This window comes from Myodes glareolus, chromosome 9 (genome assembly GCF_982192425.1).
Source record: "Myodes glareolus chromosome 9, mMyoGla1.1, whole genome shotgun sequence".
In the NCBI taxonomy this organism is placed as follows: Eukaryota; Metazoa; Chordata; class Mammalia; order Rodentia; family Cricetidae; genus Myodes; species Myodes glareolus.
This window is the reverse complement of record NC_142034.1, coordinates 28,764,005-28,787,697: the sequence shown is the minus strand read 5'-3', so window position 1 is coordinate 28,787,697 and position 23,693 is coordinate 28,764,005. Positions and strand designations below refer to the sequence as shown.

The window sequence follows — 23,693 nt, the reverse complement described above, 5'->3', positions numbered from 1 at the left end:
AGACAAAATTTAAAATGAATAAAAAGCACTATATTTAAAATTTTACTATTAAAGTTCTAATACGCACAGGGCCCTGAGCTCAATTCTCTAGCACCACACAAAACCAGGTGTAGTGCTACACACCTGCAATCCCATCACTTGGAAAACAGAGGTAGAAGGATTAAAGTTCAAGATCATCTTCAGCTATATAGTGAGTCTGAGACCAGTCTGGGCTGTGCGATCATTTGGGCTGGCTATCAGAAGTAATAGTACTCACCACCAAGCCTAACGACCTAAATGCAATCCCTGGAACCCATACGGAGGAAAGAGGGAACTGACTCAGAAAGCTATCTGCTGACCTCTCACACACAGTAAGAATTATTTTTTAGGGCTGGAGAGATGGCTCAGTGGTCAAGAGCACTGCCTGCTTTTCCAAAGGTTCTGAGTTCAATTCCCAGCAACTACATGGTGGTTGACAACCATCTGTAATGAGATCTGGGGCCCTCTTCCGGCCTGCAGGCATACACACAGACAGAATACTGAGACTACTGCAGGAATAATAAATAAATAAATCTTTAAAAAAAAAAGAATTATTTTTTTAAATAAAAAAATTAGTGAAACTAGTATCATGTTTAAAAAAAAGGAATAATAAGTATACTGGTTCAGATTATTAGTCAAGAGAATTTAATATTGACTGGCCAGCTACTAGGTTCTTAGCCATGACACTAAATACGCAGGAAAATCATCTATGATGACTGATCACACTGAGGAATCCAGGTGTTAAGTGTAGAATTATCCATATCTAACTCTCAGACAGATCCTGAAAATACAAATACTCAAATAAATAAAGCTAAATACGGTAAAAGGTGCTTCTGTTGGTTTTTTCAATTGAACCCAATGATAACAGATACTTATATTTTTGCAATTTTTCATATTCCAGAGAAAGGCAAGCATAGTAGTGCTTACCAGTAATTCCAGGACAGTAGGCAAGGGCAGGAGAAGCTAATCTTGAGGTTAGACAAGGTTACACAATGAGAGCCCTATCTTGGGGAAAAGGGTTTTGATAGAGTTGACTTACATACAAATGAATGATCCAGTAATACTGACTATATTTAAGTGGTAGCATTTCAAGATACTGGGGTTTTTCCCAATTCAAATTATCTTTGTTGTATTCCCTGCCATAAATACTTACACGAAGTCACCAAGCAAGTAATGCCTACTTTTTCATGGTATAGATGTGACTATCCAAAAAGCTGTTCTAAAGAGAAACAAATGTCTGACAATACACCTCTTGATTTATCACAGGAAAAGGGATACTTACTCCTCTTTGAGTCTCTTTTGAAGCTTATCTTTTGAGAGCTTACTTTCGCTGGCATTTTTCATTATATCTTTCCGAAACCGATTGTTCACCATGTCAACTCTATGAAGCACAGAACAAGCATATTGTTAATGATTTGCAAAGAACCATTAATAAAATGATTCTGCCTTTAGTATTCTGAAGAAACATTTACTAAACTGTGAAGTTAAAGACTGCAAGACGTGGTTTGTTTCAAATACCTCCATTTGGTGTGTTGTCCATTCTTCCTCCTGAGTTTCTCAAATGCTCTGGAGAGCTAATATTTAAGTAAACTCATCCTGAATTATCTAGACACACTTCAGATCACTCTCCAAAATATCCCAGGCAAGTCAAATACACTAAGAGCAAACCATCAAATATTGCCTGTACTTTATAGGCAAACAACAGTCTTTCTAATAAAGGACATTTTACTGTTAAAAAACAAAAAAAGACTCAAAGATCTGACTATCTGAAACTTGAAAATCTCTGTATATGCTTAGCATGCACAGACCCTGGGTTCAACCTCTACCAAATAAAAATTTGAAATTCTTAGTTTGTAAGAAATTTGAGACACTAAGATCTCTAAAAAACAAAAATAATAAAGAACATATATAATACACACAACTATATCAATTTCCCTCAACACAATTTCAGTACGGTTATTTTCCTATCATCAAACTAAGAAAGTGTGCAAAACAACACTCACTTGATCATTAAAATAAAACAAACAAAAAGACTCTGAAATCCACACTTTACATGAGGAAGGTGATCCTTTATGCAGTCTGGCAGTATTTACCGATAACCTGAAAATGCAACGTAGTCTCTGCTCAAAGAGTACTGCCCTCAAAAAAATCTTTAAGAAATTAATTAGAAACACAAAAGTTTTTTCATGAAGATGTTTATTTCAGCATTCTTACAGTGAAAAATAGAAAATTCATTTATTTGATTCATACACAGGCACTTAAAGCTGTTCATAAAGGTCTTTTTCAAAAGTGTGGTGCATTGCTTCAAATAGCACTTTAGATAGTAAAAAGTAAAACTACTAAACTGAGTAGGCAGTAGGCGCTCATAGAACAGTGTGCTAGCTTTATGTGAAGTCTTCACTGAGTTTCAGGCACCAAGCTAAAAATTCTATATGCATAATTTAATCCAAATGGCCTTCTGTTTCAGTCACTATTCTGACACCCATTTTACAAATGGAGCAGTAGATAACAAACTTGTCTGCGGTAGTCCGGAACCATCCCATTCCATTACCAAGGCAAGCTAAGCTCTAACTCCACTGACTATCTAGCACACAGAGGTAGGGAGAGACTATCAAAGTAAAAGCGCCTTTCTCTCAGATGCAGAATTACCAACCACTTTTTTCCTGTGCTTCCATATGTTCTTTCATTCTTCATATAATCATACTTTTCAGGACAGAGCTTTGAAAAATCTACAAGTTAACTCTTAAAGTGTCCAGAAAGAAATGGGTAACTTACATTTCCTCATCTTCATCATCTTCGTCCACCCAAACTGGTTTCTTCTGAGGAGGAAGAATATCTTTTGCTTCATCTTCCACTTCAGAGTCATCCGAGCTTCGTTGCAGTTGACCCTACAGAGACACACCATCTTCAAGTCACTGCGATTTTCCTACGTGGTGGTGGCAGACACCCCACCTTAGACTTAAGATGGCTTGTAGAATGTCTGCTCTCCTGGTCTGCTGATGAAATAATGCGATGGAATAGGACCATAGCACACGCTGAAGAAGAAGGCAGGAAGGGAGATCACAACCACCAGGGGGTCAAGAGAGACAGGATGGAACCGCCATGGAGAGACAAGCACACTGGAAGGAAAAGACCACAATAGACCAGGGAAAAAGGTAAGTGGACAGGGAAAGAATAAACATCTCAACTTCAACTGTTGCAGAACCCAGGGCCATCTGGAATCCATCTCTCCCATCCTAAGGAGGATCTCTTGTTCTGTGTGCTGGGTCTCAACCTCCTCAGAACTTTATACCACACTAAACCCTAATCTAACCCCCCCAACCTCCCCCCCCCAAAAAAAATCCCCTGGAAATGAGCTGAGCTCATTCCAGTGTCCAAGAAGTCAACTACAGTATCCACCTGCACTAAAATCCACCAAGGACTCCTTTCTGATACAGGCCTGTCACACAACTCAGAAAGTAACTATTCTCCATCCTCCCAAAGGAGCCTGCTACATCCTCCCATTGAAGCTCCCACACAAAAGGTCAGCTTAATTCAACAAATGCTGAAATTGAGGCATGTTGCCACCCTATCTAAAAGACGCCTCTACATAAATTTAATTCCCTTTCCCAAATATTTTAGTTTTCCTCTCCACTAACATACTTTAACTAGTGGGCTCCTTCATCTTGTTTTTCTACCACTAACACAAGCTCTAAAAGAGCAGGGGTTTTAGTTGGATTTCTCCATTGCTGTATCTCCTCCCTCCAGTGCCTAATACCTTAGACGAAGAGTCAGGTATAGAACATTAATGATGACAGTGCAAAATTTATCAATCACGAAGGATTTGTAATTGCTACGAAGAGTAAGCATCCAAAAAAAATAATAAGAAGACACGAATACACCGATCATTCCCAAAAGTTGGGCGGTTTGCATCACACAGAGAAATTATTAAAACGCAGCTTTACGCCTTCTGCCCACGTATTGGTTCCATCCACGAAATGGAATCGCGACAGGTGATTCAACGGGCACCCGTGCGGTTCCAGCAGACGGTGTGAGAACGCGAAGCTCCCGACTCCGGCGTGCAGGCGGCCTTCCCGCAGACCAAGCCAGCGGTTCAGTGCAGGCTGGCTGCGGAGCGCCGCGGCCCCTTTGGGGCGGAGAAAGGAGGCGTCTCCGCCCTCGCCAGCCCGCGGCCCAGCCGGAGGCGCCGCGGTGGCCCTCGGCGCCCGCGGTCGCCGGTCCCTCCCACCTGGGCGCCCGCCGCCGCAGGTCCCCCAGGCTCCGCCCCCGGGGCCTCGCCTCCCGCCGCGCGCCCGGCCCGGAGCGTGTGCCCGCTCAGCGAGCGGGCCTCCCTCACCCGCGAGCTCCGCAGCCGCCGCAACAGCGCATCCTCGTCGTCCTCGACGTCGCCGAAGACCAGCTGCTCCAGACACCGCTCGGCGGCCGGCTTGTCGTCCTCGAGCACCAGGCGGTTCCGCTGCCGAAGCCGGCTCTCCTCCGCCGCCGCAGCCGCAGTGACCGCGCTAGGGGCCGCCCTCTGCCCGGCCTGCGGTGCCCGTTGGGATGAACGGGCGGCCTCTCGGGGCGTGCCGCCGCTCCCGGGTCGGGCTTGCCTCACCGGCATCGTGCCGGCTCTCCGCTCTGCTTTCGTCCGGCTCCGGCGTTCCGGCGGCATCCCCAGGGCTGAGGAGAAACGCAGACGTTCACGTGGAGCACCACTGCGCATGTGCCAGGGCGTCTGGCTCACCGCCGCGGCCCAGCCCCGGGGAGCCGGAAGGAACCTGCGCCGCCTCGAGCCACGTGACCGCCACTCACGCGCTACGTCACTCGCACTCCTCCCGGCAGCCCCTCCCCGTGTGGGAGTTCCTCTGGGAAGGCCGATCTTCCGGGTGTAGGGGGAAGCAGCGTGACTGGAGTGGAAAATTTTCCCAACACAACTACTCAGAGACAACATATTGGAAGGGACTCAAGAAGGCCAGGGTAGAAATGAAAGCGACTGACAGAAACTCCTCTGCCTGCTGACTCTGGGCCCCGCGCCTTGCCGCGAGCCCTCATTACCTCATCGCCTTCTGGTTTTGGTACGGTCCTTAGAGTACGGAGCCTGCAGAGGGTCCCACGCTGGAGGGGAGAGAGGAGGGTACGTGGGGAAGTGGGCCAATCGGGGCGCGGGTCACGGCGCAGGCGCGCTGCGGAGGGAGGGCTATGCTAATGTTGTTGATATCCTGGGGCCACCCGAGTTAAAGGGGGGGAAATCCGGGGGCTGCCACTGCCGCCACTGGCCCGGGCCCAGCCGGGGGGTCCCCCCCTGTAGTCGCCACAGTCCCGGGGAGAGGCGCCCGCCCCCTGCTCGGGGGGGAAGGGGGCGCCGCGGGCTCGGGGAGCACGGACGGCCCCTACCCATGAGGCCCTGATGGAAAACACAAAGGATCTGGTGAGAGCTGAGTGCAGCAGCCGCTTTGTGTGCCAGGTTGGGGGGGGACGCCTGCCACTCCGGGACCCCGCTCGCGGGGCTGTTTCTTCTTCCCACGCCCCCTCCATCTCCAGAGCTCCCCTCCCCCTACTGGCCGTTAAACGTTCAAGGGGTTCCCCTCCCCCCTCAACCTCTGACTTGGGGGTCTCTCGAGTCTCTGGGAAAGGAAAAAAAAAAATGAGAAGAAAGTTTTTCTCTGCCCGTCCCCAGTCCCGTTCTGGCTGAGGAGAATGTCTAGATGGGAGACTTTTCCTTTTTTAGCTGCCAAGGGTGGGAGAGTGGTGTCCTCACTTCTCTGGGGTGTGGGGGGCAAGCGCATACGGAGTTTCAGGGCTTTGCAGGGGAAGGAGCCCACTAGAGTGGGGCCAGTGCCGGGAGGCATTTGCACGTGGAGGTGCTGCTATTGAAAGGGGGCGGGGTGGGCACGTGTGGGAGGGAGACGTAGGAGTGGTGTTGGGGAGTCAGCCGCCAAGGCTGCTGCTTCGGAAGAGTTCCAAGTCGGTGGACTTCCATCATCTTCACGGTCTCCTTTGTGAACTAGAAATCCTAACATTTCAGAGTCGGAAGAGACACTAGAAGTCACCCAAGGCAGCCGCCCCTGTCCAGCTTCCGACAAGTGGTAGGTAGTCTGACCTCTACTTCGACTACACACACAGAACACGCTCTGCAACCGAGGAAGGCACCTTCCGTTATTTCCAGTCTTTCTGGTACTTGTTCGTCTGCCCTTATTAGACCCTTCAGTCTCATTCATGTCCTGGTTAAGTTGCTCCCTTTTTTACTTCTCAAATTTGTTCTCACATCCTCCTCACCCACCCACTGCTCATTGGCCTATATTTTGTGTGCCAGGAAAGAAGAGCAGGGAAGTGGAGGAGGGGGCGGGGAGAGTTCAGAGATAGTGAAGGCCAACTGAAAACTTTGCTGGGTCACTTGTAAGCGTGCTACTTACATGGCTAAAGATGGTTGGTACTTTTCTCCCGGAAGCCAGACTACTGCTGTGTGGGGACTTCATGACTGTCTCACTAGTATTCCTTTTTTGAGAGTAGGGATTTTAACCCCATTTCTTTCCTTCGTACTGTCATTGTACATTTGCCTGCTGCCTGAATCACTTTTCCTAAAAAGGTCTAAAATCGGGCCTGGGGAAGGAATAGTATTGACGCTGATAAAGGCAATACCTGGAAGACAAATGATCAAAACTAATTACTCCTTCCCATCAGTTTGACTTGTGGTCTTTGCAAACCCATGTCCCCTCCAAAAAGCGTCAAAAATGCTCTTTTTTAACATTTATTTATGGGGTAGGGCATACTACCATTGTGTGTGTATAGGCCAGAAGACAGGTTGAGGTCATCACCTCATCTTCTGCCATGTGGGACCCAGGAATCAGACCCAGGTCATCAAGGTTGGCAGAAAACGCCTTTACCTACTGAGCCATCTTTTTTTTTCCCCCTTACAATTAGATCTTATATGAGACTAAAAATGTTTATAGCACTTTAATGTTTACTTTTGAGTTTTAAGTATTTTTACTCCTCCCAGCATTAATATGCACCAGAATTTGCCCTTTCACAGTTCACTTGCAGATACAGATTGGCACCCACTGATGTGCCTAACTTCTAGTAGCTCCTGATACTCTTAAAGCAAATTTGTTTCTGTTCTCCAACCTATGATAGAGACTGTAGCTTTGCTCTTCTGTTTCAGACTGTTTACCTCAGCACCAAAGAGTGTTTAGAAAGAAAATAGCTGTTTTTGCACCACCTCCTCTGAATACCAAGTAGCTTCTATTTATATAGAACCCCATATTCAAGGATTGCAAATGCATAGAAGATTAGGGCAAAAGCTGTCTTGAATAAGTGTCTGTTGATAATGTCTTCTGGTGAGCCAAGGTTTTTAGCCATTTTGTAACTCTCTGTGAACTTCAGCATACAGTGTCCTCTCGCAGGGCTAGTCACTAAAGTTTAATGTGGCTTTGAATCCTAGCTGTGAAAATTTGCGGAGCTCTTTACTCACATCTTCGAAATTTGAGTCACTGTAGAGTTCTAAGTTGTTGCTTTTTTTCTGCTAACTTTAAACATGAGCTGTCATGACGTAATATGACTGACTTTGAAAGCATTTGCATTCTAAACATACTAGACAGGAACAACTGGTTTTGTTTTTAAAGAGGGCATCACTGTATTTTTATGACTGGCTATATACACAGATCTTACTATCTTGGTCTTTTCCCAATAGCTAGGTGCTCCTTCTCGTCCCTTAGTTACTTTTTTTAAATAAAAGTAAAGCAGATTATTTTAAATTGTGTTAAAACACAGAATTCAAACTAAAGCATAATTGTAGTTTATGAATAAAAAAGTGTGTTAATGTCATATCCATTAAAGTACTAAATTACTGAAAGCCAGGAGTGATCTGAATAAACACATTCTAAAATTAGAGAAATCGACTGTTTTGTATTGCTCCTTATTTCTCACCTTTTCATCTTTAAAATTGTTTTCATATCTGTCTAGGCCAGAGATAGTGGTGTTTGCCTCTAATCCCACCACCCAAGGGGCAGAGTATGCAGGGCTGTAGAGTAAACCCCCCATTTCACTAAAGCAACAGAAGAATTAGCCTTCCACTTAAAATTCAAAGACCATAAGTTGTCCTTTGTCTCAGGGTTTCAAATACATGACAGTAAAAATCATAAAGACAGAAAAGATTGTATTTATCTTCTAATAGGTCCTAACAGGGTATTCTTAGTACCTTAATAATCCCAGGAAACTTTTGTTTTTACTTCTAGATTGTCATGGAATTTTTGGTTTTTGTTTTGAGGTAGGGTCTCAAATATCCCTTCCTGGCCTGCAGCTCACTGTGATTCATAAACGTGGGCCAACATATCCAGTTTATGTAGTGATGATGAGTGAACCTGGAACTTCATGTGTGCCGAGCACTGTTACACTACATTGCCAGCCAAGAACTTAATATTTCTTAAGCTTTTTTATTAAGGACACCCCCCCCACACGCCACGAATTTATAGTTTCTCTGCTGGCTTTGCTAAAAAGCATAATGAAAAGTTAAAGGCTATAAATCTGCTTGAATAAACCCTGAATGTAAGAAACAGGTGAAGTGATAGTCAGGGGAACACTGTTAGAAGAGGCTTGAGTTGCAATTTTGCCACTGTCAAGCCCTGTGGCCTTGTGGGACGGCATCAGATGCCTTGATTTTTTTCTCCTCATAGTTGAAGGGTTGGTATAGAATCATTCATTGATATCTAATGGAACTTTCTGCAGTGATGGGAATATCAGTTATTTGTGCTAGCCAGTATGGAAACCACCAGCCACAGTGGCTGTTGAGCACTTAAAATGTAGCTAACGGACAGAAACATTTGGGATTTTATCATATTGCTTTTACTTGATGTCAATTTAAACAGCCATCTCTCTCCAAATTGAATGTACAAGTATTAGAACAATGTAATCACTGGGCTCATCTATTTAAGACACTACTTACAAACACTCCTTTGCTGGAGGTGGTGGTTGATAGTTCTACTGTAACATCTGAAAACTTGGTGGTGGTCTGGTGTGTGTGTGTGTGTGTGTGTGTGTGTGTGTGTGTGTGTGTGTGTTACAAAGGCATACATTTATTTGGAAGCCAAAGATTGGCTTCCAAAATAATTATTATTAATTATTTCTTAATTATTATTCTCCACTTACTTTCTGAGACAGGGTCTCTAAAGTACTCTGGGATCTGCCTGTCTCCATTTCACTGTTGTGACCTCTTTTATGTGGTGCAGGAGAATCTGAACGTGGATCCTAGTGCTGGGGCAGCAAATACTCTACCATCTTCCCGGCCCAGTTTAGACAAAGTCTCTCGTTTCATAGCCCAGGCTGGCTTTGAACCTGTGTTTGCCTCTGCTTCCAAATTGCTAGGGTTTTAGGTGTATGCACCAAGCCCTGCCAAGAATTTGTTTAAAGTGTGTCCCAGAAAGTTTTTCTTACCAAATTAGTTAGGGAAACGCTAAGTTTGGTTTTGAACTCCTCTGGTGTAGTAGAAGTAAGATCTGAACAAAGTGGGTGGGCAAGCTGTCTGGGTTCTGGCTCTGACTTTGTTTGCTTCTTATTTTATTCTTAAGGCAAGTTGCCTTAAGTGTTATTCTCTTCATCTGAAATATGGGGTGAGAATCAAGTCTTAATCTTTTCATAGAGTTTCTGTAAGCCTCCATCCAGAGATGTGATGATCACTTGAAGCACAATCCTAATTAGTCTTAACAATAAAAACCCTAAGTCAAGTCAGATATTGAGGGTGAAAGCTCAAAGGATCAAAGAAGCAGAGCAGTCAGCCCCTTCCCACTAAGAAGTCTCAGACTAAATTGGGGAAATCCTGTCTCTAGGAATCCTCAGACTGAATGGGTGAGATCCTGTTTTTACCCGCTTTATATTCCTGTTTCCACTTCCGTAGTGCTAGGATTAAAGGCAGGAGCCACCACCTCCTGGTTCAATCTTGTGTCCCCCGAGTTGGCCTTGAACTCTCGCAAGTGCTGAGATTCTGGTGCAAGTACTAAGATTAATGGTGCAAACCACCACTGCCTGGCCTCTATGATTAACTAGTGGCTAGCTCCACCCTCTGATCTCCAAGCAAGCTTTATTTGTCTAAACACAAAATATCATACAGTTACTGCACTTAAAAATCTAGTACCTCTGTCACTATCTTCCCAGATCTCCTTTTCACTGTACAATTGCCACCCCTATTATAAAGCTGCTTGTATATAATTTATTGAAAGCATTGTACCTCAATTATTTGCACCTACTTCGTAGTCTAGTTTAAGAGCAGACATACTAAATCTAGTAGATTTTTATATTTCTGGTGTTTGGCATTGTAATTTCTTTACTTTTAGACTTTAAATTTTTTAATCTGTTAAATTTTGTTATGCAGGGGCGAATAAACCCTTGTATACATGTATGTATCTAACTCAGTATTGGATAGCTTCTATTCAGTGATTATATGACTTTTCAATTTTTATTTATTGCATGTTTGTATTGGGGAGGGCGTGTGCATGCCACAACATGTGTGGAGGTCAGAAAATGGCTTACAACCTTTCACTATCCTTGGATCAGACTCAGGCCATCAAGCTTGGTGACAAGTTTCTCTTCACACATCTCACCAATCATGCCTACTCCAAATACATTTTTAAAATGCACCAGGGATGTAGCTAAAGGCCTGTGCTTGTAACATTTGCAAGGCCTGAGTTTAATTCCTAACATGTATACACACACAAAAGTTAAACAGTGGTAATGATCTTTAAGACCCTCTAGGCCACTGTGTTTCCTAATTAATTTTTATAAAGCTATGTTATTTTTAGCATTTCAGGTTCATACTTAGTTTCATAAGTTTTGTCCTGAAGAACTAACAACCTATTTGTAAGATGTTTTATCACACATTCTTCCTTTGTAATGAGTTATATTTTCTTTAAAAAAAGAAAAAAGAAAAAAAGTAAAGTGAGACCCAAGTGATTGTGCCATCCAGATATGTAATACTGATAGAACAATAAATTGGACTCAAAGGTGTAGAAATTTGGACCTGATCACTAACCAGATTATGCATTTTTCCTAGTGGTGTAATGAAACAGGCCAGCAAAGCTAAGTAGCTTTCTAGCTTCTAAATCTCTTAAATTCTCATCTCAGCTTAATCACACAAATTTAAGATTTGAGAAAATGGCCAGCCGGTGGTGTCATGTTCCTTTAATCTTAGCACTTGGGAAGACTGATGGATGGATCTCTGTGAGTTTGAAGCCAGCCTGGTCTACAGAGGTCCAGTACAGCCAGTGCTAAGCAGAGAAACCCTCTCTCAAAAACAAAGCAAAACAAAAAAGATTTGAGAAAACATCTCATATCTCATACCCTCTCAGATAGTTCTGTCTAGGTCTTGAATTATTCTTTGTTTAACTTACCCATGCTTTGCACACTTCATATCCAACCATTACTTCTTATCCATCTTGATTATCAGGTTGACTGTCAAGGTGTCACAGGCTGTATATATAAATACCTTTATGTATATAACAACCTGAATCTCTGTCATCCTCACTGTATAGGCATTGTGTCGTCACTAGAAGAGGGAGCTCAGTAAGATTCTGTGAAGTACATTCACATAACTCTTCTTACACTATATGGCTGTGATGTTTTATTAATGATACATAATGTGTACCTAGTGTATAAATTAAAGGTTTTTTTAGGTACTTATTGTATGGGAGTACATGTTGTCTACATAGGGTTCAGAACTATCCTCTCAGTTTCTGCCATTCTTGGGGCGAGGTGGGGTGTCTTAGAAGAACTCCCATAAAGAGACGCAACATGTTTGTTCCTTATACAAAAATTTAATGACAGTGTTATTCATAGTGAAAGCTGGATGGAGAAAAGATAAACTAATACATAGATAAAGTGGAATTCTGCTTGGTAATAAAAGGCAATGGACCATTACCATTTATAGATGTAGTAACAGATGGGTCTCAAATATGCCATGCTGATTGAAAGAAGTTAAGCACAGAAACATTCATATTTTCTTGAGACAGAATTTCTGTGTCACCTAAAATGACCTTGTATCTGCAGTCTCCTGCCTTAGTCTCTGGAATGGTGGGCTTACAGGTAGGAATGCACTGCCAGTGGCCAGCTCCTAATCTTAAATTTTGGTTGACCTTCCCTGACCCAAAAAATCTGAAGTCTGAAGTGTCCCAAAACTCAAAACATTTTGAATACCATATAATACCACACAGACAGAAAATTTGACCTAACCTGAAGTGATAGTACATAGTCAAAACATAAGTGTAGTAACTGGAGAGTAGATGGCTTACCAGTGTTAGCTGTTTGGTGGTGGCACACGCATTTCATCCCAGTCCTCAGGAGGCAAAGGTAGGTGGATCCCTGAGTTTAAGCCTGGTCTACAAGAGCTAGTTCCAGGACAACCAGGTCCAATCTGAGAAACCCTTTCTTGAAAAACAAAAACCAAATTTAAAAAAAATCACTGGCTGCTCCTCTAGAGACCCAAGTTTTTTCCCAGCACCTACATGGTTACTCACAGCCCCTCTGTCACCTAATTCCAAGGGATCCAGCACCGTCTTTTGAACTCTACAGGCACCAGAGACACAAGTAGTAGACAGACATTCATGCAAACAAAACACTCATAAAATAAAAATAAATTTTTAAAAGGGGGGTACAGAAAAGTTGCCGTACCTTTAATCCCAGCACTCAGAAGGCAGAGGCTGGAGGATGATTGGGAGTTCAAGGCCAACTTGGTTTACTAGTGACTAGCCAACTTGTCACTACTAGACAAGACTACGTAGTGAGACCCTGTCTCAAAAAAAGAAAAAAATAGATGTAATGAAAATAAGAATACTTATTATATTTTTGGTTGTGAACCTAGCCTTTAACCTCTGAGCCATCTCTCCAGGACAAAAATAAGAATACTTCTATGTAAAGACTGGTGCACGGTGATACTCACCTGTAACACCAACACTCCGAAGGAAAAGGCTGAGATTTCAAGGTAAAGTCCAGCTTTACCTATCTAATCTGACTTTGTCTTTCAGGAAGAAGGGGTAAATAATCTAGGTGTGGTATTCACACCCAAAGTCTAGGAAGATTAACCCAAGGTCAAGGCCAGCCTAGGCTACCAAGTGTGACCGTGTGACCTCTGTTGAAACAGAACAGGCCTGTAACCCCAACTGTTTTAGAAACTGTAGCCAGGCAAATGAGATCAATGCCTGCTTTTGTATTTAAAATTCTTATACTCCCAAACATTTTTTCCTCTCTCTCTCTTTTTATTGATATTTATTGAGCTCTACATTTTTCTCTGCTCCCCTCCCTTCTTCAGCCCTCTCCCAAGGTCCCCATGCTCCCAATTTACTCAGGAGATCTTGTCTTTTTCTACTTTCTACTTCCCATATAGATTAGATCTATGTAAGTCTCTTAGTGTCCTCATTGTTGTGTAAATTCTCTGGGATTGTGGTTTGTAGGCTGGCTTTTTTTGCTTTATGTTTAAAAACCATCTATGAGTGACTATATGTGATAATTGTCTTTCTGTGTCTGGGTTACCTCACTCAAAATAATGTTTTCTAGCTCCATCCCTTTTCCTGCAAAATTCAAGCTGTCGTTATTTTTTTTCTGCTGTGTAGTATTCCATTGTGTAAATGTACCACATTTTCCTTATTGATTCTTCGGTCAAGGGGCATTTAGGTTGTTTCCAGGTTCTGGCTATGACAAACAGAGCTGCTTTGAACATAAGTTAGCACATGTCCTTGTACGATTGAGCATCCTTTGGATATATACCCAAAAGTGGTCTTACTGGGTCTTGAGGAAGGTTGTTTCCTAATTTTCTGAGAAATCACCACACTGACATCCAAAGGGGTTGTACCAGCTTGTTTTCCCACCAGCAATGCAGGAGTGTTCCCTTTTCCCCACAACCTCTCCAGCATAAGTTGTCATCAGTGTTTTTGGTCTTGGCCATTCTTACAGGTGTAAGATGGAATCTCAAAGTTGTTTTGATTTGCTCCCAAGCATTTTAAATAAATATTTTTAACCTATACCATATGATATATTCCCTTTTGTGAATTAAACTCTTCCTCTCTGAAGCATCTAAGACAAAGAATACCCTCTGGACAAGGTGATAATAAACACCTTTAATCTCAGCAGGCAAATCTCTGAATTTGAGGCAAGCCTGGTTTACAGAGCAAGTTCCAGGATGACCAGGGTTACACACAAAAAAAATTAAAATAAAATAATTCTCAGCCTGCATTTATAAAAACAGAGCTCTAGAACAAAAGTAGAATTTGATAGGAAAGGTACATGAGAGCTTTTCAAACTAGACAGGAAATCTTGAACTCTTATTACACATTCAAAAGTTGTCTTTCATTAGTAAAAGGCTTCATGGGGGTTTAGAGGAAAATACGATTATAAATATTGTTGTTTGGGGGGTTGGATTTTTTTTGTTTGGTTTTGGTTTCTTGAGACAGGGTTTCTCTGTGTAATAGCCCTGACTGCCCTGGAACTCACTTTGTACAGAGATCCGCCTGACTCTGCCTCCCAAGGGCTGGGATTAAAGGCCTGTGCCACCAAGCCCAGCTTCAAATTACAATTTTTAAAATTCAGTTAGTTGTATGTTTGTGTACATACATATTCACAAATGTGTGCCTTATGTGGGGGTCAGAGAACAATTTTGTGAAGTCAGTTCCCTTCTACATTATGGCAGGCTCAGGTCCTCAGGCTTGCATTGTAAATACTTTGACCCACCAAGATTTTTGCTGGCTCCATACTTAAATTTCTAAAAAGTGCTAAATTATCGTAATCCTAATCTGTAGGTTGCAGATCAGAGCAGGGAGAAGAGGAACATTGTTAACCCTAAACACATCAATAAAAATAAACTACTAGCTCAAATAAGAACGAAATAAATACAAAGGTAGAAAATAGAAGTATTCCCAATGCTACATTAGTATGCAAAATGAAGAAAAACATTGTTTTTATAATGCAGGAATAACACATGACTTCTAAATTGATAAAGATAGCACAAAGAAATAAAAAGTGCTGATAAGGCAAGAATATTATTGTAAACCTTGAATATGTAGTCTCGGGTTTTTAAGGAAATAACAATCTTATACTACACGTACAAAGATGTTTCCATATTTAGAATATGTGTAACTTAACATATTACTTGCTCTAAAGGCCTATAAACACCTTTTCTAATAAAATTGTTGAAAAAGCAAGAATGGATCCATAGGTGATTTATTTAGCATTTTGTCTTAATAAATAGGCACCTTACACAGTATTAAATGACTAACTAGGTTTGACTGTAGACAGTTATGAAGTAGTCTCTAAATGGTAGTGAAATAGCCAGACTCATGAAAATACATACCTGTTAATCCAGTACTTGGTTGGAAGATTGAGAGTTAAAAGCCAGCCTCAACTAGTTAGAGACACTACCTGAAACAAATAAATATGCACCTTAATCTTAAAGCCAGCATTTTAATAAGAATGATACAGAGCAAAGTAAGTGTTCTCACTGTCTCTTTTGTTTAATAGTATGCTGGAAGTATAAGCCCATAAACAGAAAAGGAGAAATAAAGGGGTAATAATGGAGAAAGAAGAAGTAAAAGTTTCTTTCGTGGTAATGTGATTGTTTAATATGAAATGCCCTAGAAAATTAATAGCAAAACTGTCTTAAAAATAATTGGACAAGATAGAATATAAAATACTAAATATCCGTGCACTGCCAAAACATGCAGTTACTGGCAGTAGAACTGTGCCAGGCATGGTATACACTTGTTATCCAAAGGCAGAGATAGGAGGACTAGGAGGTCAATTTCAACCTCCTGGTAATTCAAAGCCAGCCTGGATTTACAAGACAAAACCCCTTGTCTAAAACAAAGAAAGGGCAGGCAGTGGTTGTGCCCTGCAGTCAAAGGCAGGAAGAAGCATGAAAGACTGATGAAACACAGTCATGTGCACCATAACAGTATCCCATTCAATCAGCTCCGAGTATGACATGATATTTATGCTGCTGAAGAATTCCTCTTGCCTGGTGACAACATAGCTGTAGCTGAAACAGTATAGTGCAGCACTGTGTGCCTCTGGTAATGTTGGTATCAACAAACCTATGCTGCTAGTCCTAGCAAATTAGCACATGTCAGTATATATAGTACATAGTGCTTGCTATTTGATTAAGGGTTTCGGGTTCGTGTGTTTGTACTCTTTGCAGACTGGGGATTGCTAATTAGATTCTTTGCAGTATGGGACTGTTAGACCATTTCTGTCTGTTTTTATATGAATGTTTTGATACCATTTCTCGTGTGTTAAATATCTAGGAGTGTGGGGATAGCATGTATAGAGTCAACTTTTTAGGAAAATGTTTTTGCAATGGGTCATTTTATATTCCTCATAATTTTCTCCTCCACCACACCCACATAATAAATTTGTCCACTGGCAAAGTAAGCCAGATCAAGCTGAATTGAAAAAAAAAATGTTAACAGGTATATTGAGCAGTAAGTCCTATCATTCTTTAACTATCATTTTTCATTATTAGTTTGAATTAACTTCTGCTCATCTCTGTCATTGTCTTTATTCATTTTGGGTTCAAATGATCTCCGATTTGGGTGCTAAGGTCTTCTTGAGCTGGTTCCCACACCCGTTTCACATGCTGTCTATACTTTTTGGGTAATTCCTTACTTTCTAGCATATATCCCAGGTTTACTTTACACTGTACTTCACAGCTCTGAAATTCATTGTTTTTTTCCAAAACAGGGTTTCTCTGTAGCTTTGGAGCCTGTCCTGGAAACTAGCTCTTATAGACCAGGCTGGCCTCAAAGTCAGAGAGATCTACCTGCCTCTGCCTCCCGAGTGCTGGGATTGCTTGGCTTGAAATTCATTTCTTTAGGGAATTCTAAAAACCCAGCATCTCAGATCTCAGCATAGGATAGTTTTACTGGTTACTCCCTCCCCCCACCATTTTTGGAAACAGGATCTCCCTATGTAGACTTGGGAATTTACTATGCAGATCCAGGCTGGCCTTGAACCCAAAGATTTGCCTTCCTCCCTAGAGCTGGTATCAAAGGCACTCACAGGTCAACCAGACCTTCATACTTCCTTTTGCTTGTGTACCTTTTGACCTTTCTCTTTTGAATTTTTAGTCAAAACCCGTGGTTGTTTGTAGTTAATATGGGTTTATATGCAAATTTTGCTTGTTTATGAAACTTTTTAGCATGAAATTAAAAAAATATTTAATTAACACCGGAACTAAGCAGACAGAAATAGATTTTATGAGTTCAAGGCCAACTTGGTCTACAAAGTGAGTTTAGACCAGTCAGAGTTGCATAGTGAGACCCTTTCTTGGTGGGTAGTGTGATAAAATGTACCACGTTATTTATTTTTTTAATATTGGAGATCAAACTCAGGGTCTTGGGCATGTTGAGTATATACTCACTGGACCAGCATTTCCTTCCCTTTATCTCTATGAGTCAACATCAGAAAATTTTCCCTAAATTGTAATGTGGAAAAACTCACCTCCATTTTCTCCTAGTGTTTGTACAGTTTCTCTCTATCTTTAAGTCTCTGAGTCCTTTAGACTTGTAACATCATTATGAAATCTTACCTCTGATTTGAAATACTACTTGTAAGTACTAGGTTTCTTTCATGTACTTCTATGTTTCTGAACTTTACCCTCTAGTCATTTGTCATTTATGACAGGGCTATGCTCTGAAAATTTCAACATGGATCTGTTTACTCCCTCAGAGTTTGCAGTTAATTCAGCTCTGGGCAAATCCTGCCTTTTCAACATTTAAAAGTACGAGAATTGAGAAATAATTTTTAATTTTGTTTGTCAAAAATGATCAAATACTAAACTAGATGTGAGATTACTATTAAAAACGGTATTAGTTGGCATGGTGGTCTACACCTTTAATCCCAGCACTCGGAGGGCAGAGACAGGCAAATCTCTGTGAGTTCAATGCTAACCTGATCTACATAGTAAGATCCAGGACAGTCAGAGCTACACAGAGAAACCCTGTCTCGGGGCTGGAGAGATGGCTCAGCGGTTAAAAGCATTGCCTGCTCTTCCAAAGGTCCTGAGTTCAATTCCCAGCAACCTCATGATGGCTCAAAACCATCTGTAATGAGGTCTGGTGCCCTCTTCTGGCCTGCAGAAAGAATACTGTATACATAATAAACAAATAAGTAAATATTTTAAAAACAAAACAAAAAAAACCTGTCTCAAAGAAACCAAACAAACCTTTAAAAAATATCTGCATGTTAGTGTCCTAGGGAAAGGATGAGAAAACTAGACTAGACCTTTACCAACTATTCAGAGTTAATCCCACCAGTGAGGTGCCATTAGGTGCCATCCTGTGCCTCAAGATGCAATATTTTGTAAACAGGTCATCACTATTATGGCAGTGTATAACTTAATGAAGAAATATCAGCTAAACCTCAAACTGGAAAGAAAATTCTATTAAAAAATGAAAGAACCTGTGTTCTCAAAAATAAATAAATAAACTTCCAAAGACATTATTAATTAAGTCGGTCAGAATATGGATGATGAATTAGCAATTAGTTCCCTAATTGCTAGGTTTGTTTTTGGAGGTGGTGATAAAGTTGTTTATTTGAGTTATTTAAATTTTTTTGCATAACTCAAGTCAGCATGGAACTTGCTATGTATGTAACCCATGTTGACTTCAAACTCAGATTCTTCCTGCCTCAGCTTTCCAAATGCTAGATTAGGCCTGACAGAAAAGTACAGTATTATTAATAGAGTATTAATATAAGTTATTAATAAAATTCCTAAAGCTGAAAACCATCGTGTAAGTATGAAAGAATATTCTTATTCTTAGGGGTAGTGTATGTGGTTTAAACTATGTATTCAGAGAGAACAACAAATAAATGGGCCAAAATGTTACTAGTAAATTTGAGCGCAAAGGCATTTGTTGTGCAGTTCTTCCAGTCTTCCTGAAAGTTTGACATTATTTCTTTCCAAAGAAGTGTAAAGGACTATACTGACAGATTATTTTCATCCATCTGTTTAACAAAAATGAGAATATATCCCCCTGGGTAGGCTTGGGGAAAATAGTGTTCTAGATATTGCTGGAACAAAACCAGATCTGGTCAAATTTCTTTTGAAGGGACTTTAACTATGTATAACATGATTGCATGTACTAATGTTTTCTTTCCAAGTTTTTGTCTTTTGCAACTGTATTATATACTAGCTGTTTACTTTCCATAATATAAAACACACACATATATATAAGTTTATTGGAGCATGCAAAATTTCAAAAACTAGATATTTTTACAAAGAAAGGAATGATATATTCTATGTAGATTACCGTTTATGAAATTTTGATATAAGAAAGACAGGAGGGGCTGGAGAGATGCCCCTATTGATAAAGAGCTTGCATTGCAAAAGAAGGCCTGAGTTTGGATCCCCACCTCTATGTAAAAAGCCAAGCATGGTAATGGACGCCTGTAGCGCGAATTCTAATTGGTCTTAATAATAAAAAACCTGGAGTCAGATCTCAGGGTAAATGCTGAAAGATCAGAGAAGTAAAGGTGACTTTTTACCTCTACGGAGACCTCAGACCGAAGGAGGCAAGATCCTGTCTCTTCCCACCTTACATTCTTCTCTTTGCCTAGACATATCACTTCCTGTCTCTACCTTCCTAGTGCTGGGATTAAAATGTGAGCCACCACTGCTTGCCTCTTTCTGTTTTAGACTGATTGAATTTCGTGTAGCCAAGGGTGGCCTTGAACTCACAGAGATCCCCTGCTTCTGTCTTGGGAGTATTAAGATTAAAGGTGTGTACAACCACTGCCTGGTCTCTAAGGCTAACTAGTGGCTAACTCCGCACTCTTATTTTCAGGCAAGCTTTATTTGTTACCACCACAGACTCATGTAATCTCAGCACTAGGGAAGGTAAAGAACAATAGATTCCTAGAGCTCTTTGGGCAGCCATTTTACCTTTTTACATTTTCAGTTAGTGAGAGATACCATCTCAACAAATAGGGTGGAGAGGGATTGAGAAGGACACCTCTTCACAAGCTGACCTTGTGATTCATGCATGTTCACGTACATAAACAAAAACATATGGATATACCACACACATACCAAATAAAAGGCTTGAATAAGTTGGTTTTTATCTCAAGACAACATTCTCTCTTTGGAAAAAAAATGCATATAGACTGGGAAGAGAAGGAAAAGTCTTTTGGAGTGTAAATTAAGAATTGGAAGTAAAAGTATAAATTCACGATTACCTTAAATGTGCGTTTATATATACTTCTATGTTATATGTATGTGTATATAGATTTCTACTTTCTTCAGAAGTGAAGGTGGTGGTGGTAGTGGTGTTTGAGAGACAGAGTCTAGGATTCATCCTTAAGAATGATAGTGAACAATTTTTTTAATATTTACTTATTGTGTGTACAATATTCTGTCTGTGTGTATGCCTGCAGGCCAGAAGAGGGCACCAGACCACATTACAGATGGTTGTGAGCCACCATGTGGTTGCTGGGAATTGAACTCAGAACCTTTGGAAGAACAGACAATGAATGCTCTTAACCTCTGAGCCATCTCTCCAGCCCCCGATAGTGAACATTTTTTTCCTCCCAAATGCTAGGATTACAGATATGTGACACAACACCCAGTTTGTGCTTTGCTAAGGATCAGTCAAACCAGGGCTTCAGTCTTCCTAAGCAAGCACTCTACCAGCTAGGCTACAACTTCTATCCATTTTTTGATTTTTGTCTTTTCAAGACACGGTTTCTTTGTGTAGCCACAGCTGTCCTGCAACTCATACTCAGAGATCCACCTACCTCTGCAGGAATTAAAGTCAGTTTGTTCATTTTATGTGTGCTGCATATATAAATGCACCATGTATATATATATCCTTGGTGCCTGTGGAGGTCAGAAGGTGGCACTAGATCCCCTACAGCTGGAGTTACAGATGGCTATGAACCACTTGGTGGGTTCTAAGAATCAAACCCAGATCCATCTTCAAGAGTCGCCCGTGCTCTTAACCACTGAGCCCTATCTCTAGCTGCTTTTACACAGAAGTTTGCTGTATAACCCGAAGTAGCCTCAAGCATTGGTCTTCCTCTGCCTTGTACGGGTTGGTCTTAGAGGCATAAATGCTGGGATTACAGGCTTTGCAATTCAGTCAGTCTGTCTCATGGTTTTAATTTACATTTTACAATAGCTAAGAATATTAAGCTGCTTTTTATGTTTTTATTTGCCATCTGAGTAACTTTGAAATGTCTGTTAAGTATTTTGCCTCATTTTTAAAATAGATTGTTTTAGTCAGTAAAGTGATTTTGTTTTGTTTCATTGTTTTGGTTGTGTGTTTTGTTCTGTCTGTAGGTTTGTTTTGTTTTGTTTTAGATAATGTTTCTTGTACACTAAGCTGTCTGACCCAGAACTCATTTTGTAGAAGAGGGATGACCTTGAACTCCTACTGCCTCTAGCCTAAGTGCTGGGAGTGGCCCCACACTGTTCTGTTTTGGTTTATATTTTTGTTTGCTTGCTTGTTCTTTCAGTACTTGGTAGGGCCTTGTGCACAGTCCAGTTATATTATCAGTCCTTATTTTTTCTTTTAATTCTTTTATGTAAGGTAAGGTCTTGGTAAATTGCCCAAGCTGTCTTCAGATTTGGAGTTCTCTGCCTTAGCTTTTCAAGTAGCTGGGATGACAAGTTTATGTCACCAGCCATTCATTAAGGAGATTGGGGGGGTTTTGTTTTGTTTTGTTTTGTTTTTGAGATAGGGTCTTATTTAGTCCAGGTTGGCCTCAAATTGGATTGTGGTCCAGGATGACCTTGAACTAGCCATCCTCCTGACTTCACCTCCAAACTCAGGGCTTGTGCAACCTCAAAACTCAGGGCGTGCTAGGTAAGCTCTCCACCGACTGAGCTCTCTGAGTTTCAATACTTGTTGCTGTTCTTATCTAAGTACAAATCCTTGGCAAATACTTCCTCCCAGTCTCTGATTGCCTTATTCTTATTCTCTTAACTTTATTTTTTTATATTATGTGTATGGGCAACTTCCAACATATAGTTGGATGTGGAATGTGGATAAAAGTATCTCATTTTCATTTGAGTGTATGTCAATTTCTGGGTTAGTCTACTTTATTTATTGATCTCTCAGTCTGTGGTCGTGACAAAATCCCACTGTCCAGATAGCATAATAATTAATCAGGTTGTCAGTTTCTATCAAGTATGGTAAGGTTATGATTAGACTGGGTTAAATCTGTAAATCAGTTTTGAAAGAACTGAGCTAGTTCAAGATATGGGGACTTAGCCTGTAGTTCCAGCACTCGAAGACTGAGGCAGAAAGATTGTCATGAGCTCCTGGTCTACCAAGTATGACCGTGTCTCAAAAATCCAAAAGAAAAACAGTTGGCCTTTTAGTGATACTAATTCTAGTTCAAGAACATGATCCTCCTCTCCATTTAGATCTTTATTTTGTTGACACTATTTTCTCATTTCTCTTTTGCCACATTTATTATTTCTAAGTATTTCATAACTTTTGATAATATTGTAAGTTGTATTTTTGCGTTTCAATTTCCAGTTTTCTACCAGTCTTTTTATGTGGTATATATTAGGCTGGAGTTACATGCCCTTTTAGAGTACAGAAATGGTATTTCATCCATCTGTTTTACTTTGTTTTCTGAATGTGTTTGTTAATTGAATTTTGGATTCTCTGTCTTGAACTCTTTTTTGAGAGGAAGAGCATAGGACATGCATGCCTCTGATTGTGTAGAAATAAGAGGACAGTATACAGGAGTTGATCTCCTTCCACTGCTCAGTCCTGAGAATCTATTTCAGGTGCCAGGCTTCGTGACCTTAACATGCTAAATTGTCTCACTGGCCCTGACTGAACTCGTTGTTGTCCACTCTGGGGTTAAGAGCACTGTTTTTGCAGAAGTCCAGTTGCAATTAACTCGCACTTTTATAGCTGCCTGTAATTCCAGTTTCAGGGGATTCAACAACCTCTTCTGACCTGCATTCTGTTTCTACTGATAGTTGGTGGTTGCATGTCTGATAATTGATTACTTGGTAATATTTGACAAATCTGAAAATTACAACTGCCTGAATTATAGATCACTGTCACCTGATAAAACTTAAAGTAGTTTCAGCTTTGGAAGTACTGGTAGACTGCAGCCACTTCTTGCCGTGGGGGATCTTCATACAATATAGAGTAATTGCTCAGACTTACTCAACAGGATAGGACTATCTATAGTTATTTTTAAAAAAGAAAAGGAATTCTGTGGGTAGAGTTGTGGCTTAGTGGTTAAGAGCACTGGCTGCTTTTCCAGGTTTAATTCCCAGCATCTACCCATCTGTAACTCTAGTTACAGGGGACCCAGTACCCTCTTCTGTACTCTGCAGGCACTTGGCATAAATGTGGTGCAAAACACCCATATATACATAACAATAATGAAATAATACCATATATACCAAAAAAACCAAGTTCATGTCACAACCACCTGCAGTTCAACTCCAGTAGGTATGAGCTCTTCTGTCCTCCATGGGCACTACCCTCACACGCTATACTTAATAACTAAAAATAATAATAAAAAAACCTTTTTTAACGTTTACAAATATGTCAAATACTCATGATATGTTGGCATAGCCAGATTTCTCAGCCTAGGTTTGTCCAGGGAATTGTTCTCTCACTTGTTTATAAGATCTTTTCTGTGTGTGGTAGGACCTTAGAAAAGGTCAGAAAGCATTCCTCTAAAACTTTAGCCCT

The 23,693-nt window shown here is 40.9% G+C and overlaps 2 protein-coding genes across 15 annotated transcripts in view; one reads left to right on the top strand and one right to left on the bottom strand.

The window, feature by feature from the left end:
• Utp18 (UTP18 small subunit processome component) overlaps window positions 1-4,760 on the bottom strand; it is a 28,698-nt gene extending 23,938 nt beyond the window's left edge. Inside the window, exons 1-3 of one of the 2 annotated variants that reach the window (XM_085695667.2) lie at window positions 4,355-4,760; window positions 2,794-2,906; window positions 1,301-1,399 (exon numbers count right to left, since the gene is read on the bottom strand). In XM_085695667.2, the coding sequence (XP_085551793.2) occupies window positions 1,301-1,399; window positions 2,794-2,906; window positions 4,355-4,723 (581 nt within the window). In that variant the 5' untranslated portion in view covers window positions 4,724-4,760. The remainder of the gene's footprint in view (window positions 1-1,300; window positions 1,400-2,793; window positions 2,907-4,354) is intronic. The other variant, XM_085695666.2, reaches the window with a different exon arrangement.
• The window catches only part of Mbtd1 (mbt domain containing 1), a 68,748-nt gene continuing 48,137 nt past the window's right edge, over window positions 3,083-23,693 (top strand). For 2 of the 13 annotated variants that reach the window (XM_087910104.1, XM_087910100.1), the window contains exon 1: window positions 4,888-5,134. Coding sequence is in view for 6 of the 13 variants with exons in the window: in XM_087910099.1 (XP_087766225.1) it covers window positions 3,121-3,173 (53 nt within the window). In the remaining 7 variants the exon portion in view is untranslated. Of the gene's footprint in view, window positions 3,174-4,887; window positions 5,135-5,163; window positions 5,429-6,025; window positions 6,087-23,693 lie in introns of those variants that run through there. The other 11 variants (XM_087910103.1, XM_087910101.1, XM_087910102.1 and 8 more) reach the window with 11 other exon arrangements.